This window comes from Anopheles moucheti, unplaced genomic scaffold, assembly GCF_943734755.1.
Source record: "Anopheles moucheti unplaced genomic scaffold, idAnoMoucSN_F20_07 U1, whole genome shotgun sequence".
NCBI classification, from domain to species: Eukaryota; Metazoa; Arthropoda; class Insecta; order Diptera; family Culicidae; genus Anopheles; species Anopheles moucheti.
This window is the reverse complement of record NW_026453624.1, coordinates 2,779,598-2,786,663: the sequence shown is the minus strand read 5'-3', so window position 1 is coordinate 2,786,663 and position 7,066 is coordinate 2,779,598. Positions and strand designations below refer to the sequence as shown.

General features: G+C 47.6%; 1 protein-coding gene across 1 annotated transcript; it reads left to right on the top strand.

The window, feature by feature from the left end:
* The first annotated feature begins 450 nt into the window (after nucleotides 1-450).
* LOC128309254 (uncharacterized) lies at nucleotides 451-5,982 on the top strand. The gene is made up of 2 exons (XM_053045627.1): nucleotides 451-3,565; nucleotides 5,165-5,982. Exons 1-2 carry the CDS (start codon nucleotides 451-453, stop codon nucleotides 5,980-5,982), a joined length of 3,933 nt encoding a protein of 1,310 aa, XP_052901587.1.
* The last annotated feature ends 1,084 nt before the right edge of the window (nucleotides 5,983-7,066 follow it).

Here is a 7,066-nt window from a genome sequence, read left to right as displayed (position 1 = left end):
CGATGACCGGAGGACACGCGTGGAATCAGGCGAACTGGGCCCCAGTAACAAGCCAACCGCGCTAAAGAACACGCTTGATTTTTTAATTCGTCCCCGTGAGCCTACTATTAAGGTATTAAATAAACGTATTAAGAAAAGTGAATTTTCTCGTGTCGCGTGTTTGTTGCCCTGTTGCGTTCGCAACATTTTAAAAAATCAAGCTCGTATTATACAAGCTAATTATCCAGTTCGAAAGACTGCCTGTGTCCTCGCGAGAGAAACTTAGGTGCTGTGAATACGTGTGAAAATCAGTTCCACTCTTGAGGAAAATCGGAAGAGCTTGCCTTTCACTACCACGGTGTCAGAGTTCAATAGTTACCGCGTTGCAAGTCATTGTAAGATTCCTGAGGAAATTCGGAACATTTACTAATCGCGGAACGCTCGTGATCGGACTGAAAGTAGGATTGAACAATGGAGAACCAAAAGCCGTGCGTAATCTGTAAGGCAGTAAAGGAAGATAAGATGGTCGCGTGCGACGCTTGCGAAGATTGGTTTCATCTTCAGTGTATCAAAGAGGATGAAACAATTTATGATCGCGAGTGGATGTGCGATAACTGCAGACCAAACCCGATCGAGCAGAACGTTGTGTCAACCCCGGCCGTTGAAGGCCAACCCGATTCGATGAAGGAGATAAGCCGAATGTTCGAGGGGATTAAGGCGTGTATGGAAAAGTGTACCGCCCCGTTTGGCAGTTTACCGATCGAGGAACCATGCGCTTCCTGTGACCGAGCATTAGGAGGCGAAACGGCGAAATGTAGTGAGTGTGCCCGAAAACATCATGTAGCGTGCGTCGACGAAGGCGAAGCTGCGCTAGGAAGAGGATGGAAGTGTTCCAGGTGTAAGTCTCAGGCGGCCAGTACAATGCTTTCCAGCACGCTTGCTACCATCATGGAGAGACTGTCTTCCATGGAACGCAAAATGGAGACGAACCGAAATGGAGCCGACCCACGGGGTGCAATCGGGTTCATGCATCCGTGTTCTACCGCATTCGACCACACGAATTTCACCGAGGGCGAAATAACGCGCAGCCAGGCTTCAGCAAGAAAGGTCGTAAGCGGAAAGCTGCCCATATTTTCCGGCGATCCCGATGAATGGGATATGTTTTGTGCATCGTTTGAGGAATCAACACGGTTGTGCGGATATAGCGATGGCGAAAATATGCAACGCCTGCGAGAAGCGCTGAAGGGCCATGCACTGAAAGCTGTAAAGCGTCGCCTCTATTACGGGGATAACCTCTCGGAAGTTCTAGAGACGTTGAGGTCGATGTATGGACGACCAGAACTCGTTATTGCCACACTACGAGACAAGATACGACAAGCTCCGTTACCTAAAATGGAAAAATTAGAGACGTTAGTTGAGTACGGCCTGGAAGTAGAGGAAATCTGCGCAACAGTGAGGAAAAGCGGTGTGGAGAATACGTACGATGGGCCTCTGCTTGAGGAGCTAGTAGCGCGTCTCCCACCAGTACTGCGTCTCAACTGGGGTATGCACTGTGATGCCCTCCCGAGCGTCACTCTAGCACAGTTTGCCCGATGGATGACGAAGGTTAGAAATGGTGCGTTACGGGTAAGCCCAAGACCAGCCGCTCGCGACGAAAAGCAATCTCCTAAACACGTCAACGTCCACTCACCAAGCCATACAACCACTCAGCCTCGCCAGAAAGTCTTATCGACTGTAAGACAAGCTGAATCGAGCAAAACCGAGCTAAGAAAATGTGCGTGTGACGACGAGTGCAGTCGCCTGACTGAATGTGATGTGTTCCTGAGGATGAGTGCCGAGAACCGTTGGAAATACGTGAACGATCATCACGTGTGCAAATGTTGCTTAAGACGACATCAAAACCAGTGCCGGCTTCAACAACCCTGTGGAAAGGCTGGATGTTCCCAGAGACACCACACGCTACTTCATAATTTTCAAACCATGGAACATCCTGGCAAGTACGAAAGCACTAATTCTCATTCCGTAGGAACTCATCGCGAAGTATTGCTGCGATATATTCCAATCACCCTACGCGCCCATAAACGAGAAGTAAATGTGATCGCGTTACTGGATGAAGGCTCGTCTGTTAGCCTGATGGAACACACTCTAGCCCAGGAGCTTGGTCTTAGCGGTAATCCGAAACCTCTCTGCCTCAGTTGGACCGGGGGCCAGCACCGCGATGAACCGGAGTCGGTTGAAGTCAGCATCAACATCTCGGGCATTCGAGGCCATGATCGCCATTATAGGGTACCGGCCATCCGCACGGTTCGTAGACTAGGACTACCCACACAAAGCCTCGATATGGACCAATTCGGCGCAAAATACGTACATCTATCCTCCCTGCCGATTCCATCATTCAGCGCTGCAGCCCCTCGGATACTACTAGGTATGGATAATTATCATTTAACCCGTCCCCTTAAAACCGTAGAAGGACTTATCGACGAACCGGTCGCAACAAAAACGCGTCTTGGATGGGTGGTATCAGGCCTATGCAGCAGCAGTGGACGTTATCCCATTGTACGCGAAACAATATCGTCACATCGTGCCCAACTATGCGAGTGCCGAGACATCGAGATAAGAATAGATAATGCCCTGAAGGGAAGCTTTGCTTTAGAAGCTCCTCGAGGGGTGGTCAATGACGTTATCCGGTCCAAAGAGGATGAACGAGCTTTGGAACTTTTGGCTAAGCATACGAATTTAGTGGAGGGTAGATACTCTACGGGGCTACTATGGCGATATAACGATACCGTACTCCCTAAAAACCGAAGCTTAGCGCTGAAACGAATGGACTGTCTCGAGCGAAAGATGAGCAAAGATCAAAAGCTCAGAGACGTCATGAATGCAAAGATGAGAGAGTACGTAGAGAAAGGCTACATCCGCCACTTAACCGTTGAAGAGAAGCTATCAAACCATCCACGGGTGTGGTATTTACCTATATTCCCTGTGTTCAATCCGAACAAGCCTAATAAAGTTCGAATTGTGTGGGACGCCGCTGCAATCTTTCGCGGACACTCATTGAACTCCGCCTTATCTACAGGACCAGATTTCCTCGCGCCGCTTTCAAGTGTTTTACAACGCTTTCGGGAGCGAAGAATAGCGGTGGCAGCGGACATATCCGAAATGTACCACCAGGTCCGCATAAATGAACAAGACCTGCAAAGTCAACGTTTTCTTTGGAAGTGGAACCCCGAGCAAGCTGAACCGGACGAGTACGTCATGCTTAGGATGACGTTCGGAGCCTCATGCTCGCCAAGCTGTGCCCAGTACGTGAAGAACCTTAATGCGGATCGATTTGGTGAGCAATACCCCGAGGCAGTGAAATGCATCAAAGAGGACCATTACGTCGATGATATGCTGGCAAGCGTTGAAGAGGTAACCGAGGCCATCAAATTAACGGAAGATGTGACGTTCATTCACTCTCAGGGCGGGTTTCCCCTTCATAATTGGATGTCCAACTCAGTGGAAGTTCTCCAAGCCGTCGACAGTAGCGAACACCAACAAAAGGACCTAACCTTGGAGCCCAGCTCAACACCAAATAAGGTCCTAGGTATGTGGTGGGACTCGCGGAGCGACACCTTCTGCTTCAAAACTCCGTCATCGCTCGAAAGCTTTCTAGACGGCAAAGCAGTACCAACAAAGCGCCAACTATTAAGTTTGCTTATGTCGATTTACGACCCATTGGGATTGATCGCCGGATTTTTGTTCTACCTCAAAATCATTCTGCAAGAAGTATGGCGAGCAGGTATAGGATGGGATCAAGAGATCCCTTCGGTACAGTATGAAAAGTGGCTGAGTTGGACGAAATGTTTATCGGTGCTCGAGAGCATTTCCATTCCACGATGTTATCGGCGACAAATCGAATTGTACGAAAATAATCTACAGCTTCATATCTTTGTAGATGCGGGGATTGACGGATTCGCTGCAGTCGCTTACTTCCGTTACGAACAAAACGGGAACATCGAAGTCATCCTCGTAGGTGGGAAAACAAGGGTAGCACCTCTTAAGTATATGTCAGTTCCAAGACTAGAGCTACAAGCAGCAGTGTTGGGTACTCGCCTAGCACAGGCGATAAAAAAAGCTCATCGACAGAAGGTGCACCGTACCTTTTTCTGGACAGACTCTAAGGATGTAATCTGCTGGCTGCGGTCGGATCACCGAAGATACAGCACATTCGTGGCCCATCGTGTAGGCGAGATTCTAGAGGAGACTGATGTAAGGGAGTGGCGCTGGATATCAACGCATTTCAACGTGGCCGATGAAGCAACTAAATGGTCCAAGCTCAGCGCACATCTAACGGCAAGCCAGTGGTTTACAGGTCCACAGTTCTTATCGTCTGCAGAAATAAGTTGGACTTACGAATCATCCCCGACGTCAACCACCGAAGAGGAGCAACGGAAGATCATCAACACTCATGTGTCTACCTGTGCGATAATTGATTTCGATCGTTTTTCGAGGTGGAAGCGGTTGCTAAGATCAGTCGGGTACATGTGGCGATTTCTCAACAACGCTCGACAACCGTTGAACCGTCAGACAGGTCCCTTAACTGCTCGAGAAATGCAACTAGCCGAACGGACTATCATCAGAGAGGTGCAAAGGTGTACGTATCCCGAAGAATATCGCTTGTTGATGGATCAAACCACTGCCACCAGCCACAGAAGGGCATTGTCTCGCAACAGCCGACTGATAAAACGTAGTCCTTATATGGATACTGATGGAATACTACGCGTCAAAGGCAGAATCGATGCCTGCAGTCATGCGTGCTACGATACTAAGAGACCGATCATCCTACCAAAAGATGGCAAAGTCACCGATCTCATTGTAGACGATTATCACCGTAGGTATAGGCATCAAAATCACCAGACGGTTATCAACGAAGTACGACAAAGATTTGATGTCCCCGCGTTAAGAACAGCATGCCATAGAGTGAGAACCAATTGCCAGTTCTGTAGACTGCGTAAAGCTGCTGTATGCGAGCCCATGATGGGAGATTTACCCGTGGCGAGATTATCGCCGTTTTCACGCCCGTTTAGCTACACCGGAATCGACTACTTTGGACCGTTCATTGTGGCTGATGGACGGAAGACGCAAAAACGATGGGGGGTACTGTTTACCTGTCTAACGGTGCGCGCTATCCATATTGAAACAGTTCCGTCGTTGTCGACCAGTGCGTGCATACTAGCGGTGAGGAATTTCATAGCTCGTCGTGGAACGCCGGTGGAAATCTACTCGGATCGAGGAACAAATTTTGTCGGAGCGAGCCGCGAACTTCGAGAGGCCCTAAAAGAAGTAGACATGGATGAGATGATCGAGACGATGAACTTACCGAACACTCAATGGGTCTTCAATCCGCCAGCCGCACCACACTTTGGGGGAGCGTGGGAGCGATTAATCCGGACGGTCAAGCAGACTTTACACAACATCCGATTCACGCGACACCCAACGGACGCGGTACTCAGCAGTTGGCTGATCGAAGTCGAGCATATAGTGAACGCTCGTCCGTTGACGGATGTGCCAATTGATAGTGAGGAGGATGAACCAATAACCCCAAATCACTTGCTTTTAGGTTCATCAGCTGGAGTAAAGCCGTTTGTGACTATAGACGACTCGCCGGACACGCTGCGCAACAATTGGAAAACGTCACAAATCTACGCGAATATATTTTGGCGAAAATGGGTGGCAGCCTACCTTCCTACCCTGACCCGAAGGACAAAGTGGTATCAGCCCCGTGAACCGCTCAAGGAAGGAGACGTAGTCTTGATTGTGGATGAAACTCTCCCGCGCGGCTGTTGGCCAAAAGGGCGAGTAATACGCGCAATACAATCGAAGGACGGTGCGGTTCGTCGAGTACACGTGCGTCTAGCGAACGGAACGACGTGCGAACGACCGGCGGTTAAGATAGCAGCTATTGACATCGACAGACAGGGAAGTGCTTTGACAAGTCAAAACACTGGGGGCCAGTGTTGACAAACATCAACGTCGATGACAGCCGGTTTGACAGAAAGCGCGGGCGTGAGTGAATCTAGCCCTGAGTGGAGAAAGTCCGGCGCGCTCACTCACACACGAAGGAAAAGGGATGACCTGTTGGCAAAGGCGATGACCGGAGGACACGCGTGGAATCAGGCGAACTGGGCCCCAGTAACAAGCCAACCGCGCTAAAGAACACGCTTGATTTTTTAATTCGTCCCCGTGAGCCTACTATTAAGGTATTAAATAAACGTATTAAGAAAAGTGAATTTTCTCGTGTCGCGTGTTTGTTGCCCTGTTGCGTTCGCAACAGTCTATTTCAACTTACTTCGTCAATCCAAAACGAACTTTGTACTTTAATATGAAGTTCCACCAGAAGTGACTTTTCATACAAAAACTGTCTTTTTCAACTTACTTCGTCAATTCAAAACGAACTTTGTACTTTAATATGAAGTTCCACCAGAAGTGACTTTTCATACAAAAACTGTCTTTTTCAACTTACTTCGTCAATCCAAAACGAACTTTGTACTTTAATATGAAGTACCACCAGAAGTGACTTTTCATACAAAAACTGTCTTTTTCAACTTACTTCGTCAATCCAAAACGAACTTTGTACTTTAATATGAAGTACCACCAGAAGTGACTTTTCATACAAAAACTGTCTTTTTCAACTTACTTCGTCAATCCAAAACGAACTTTGTACTTTAATATGAAGTTCCACCAGAAGTGACTTTTCATACAAAAACTGTCTATTTCAACTTTCTTCGTCAATCCAAAACGAACTTTGTACTTTAATATGAAGTTCCACCAGAAGTGACTTTTCATACAAAAACTGTCTTTTTCAACTTACTTCGTCAATCCAAAACGAACTTTGTACTTTAATATGAAGTACCACCAGAAGTGACTTTTCATACAAAAACTGTCTTTTTCAACTTACTTCGTCAATCCAAAACGAACTTTGTACTTTAATATGAAGTACCACCAGAAGTGACTTTTCATACAAAAACTGTCTTTTTCAACTTACTTCGTCAATCCAAAACGAACTTTGTACTTTAATATGAAGTTCCACCAGAAGTGACTTTTC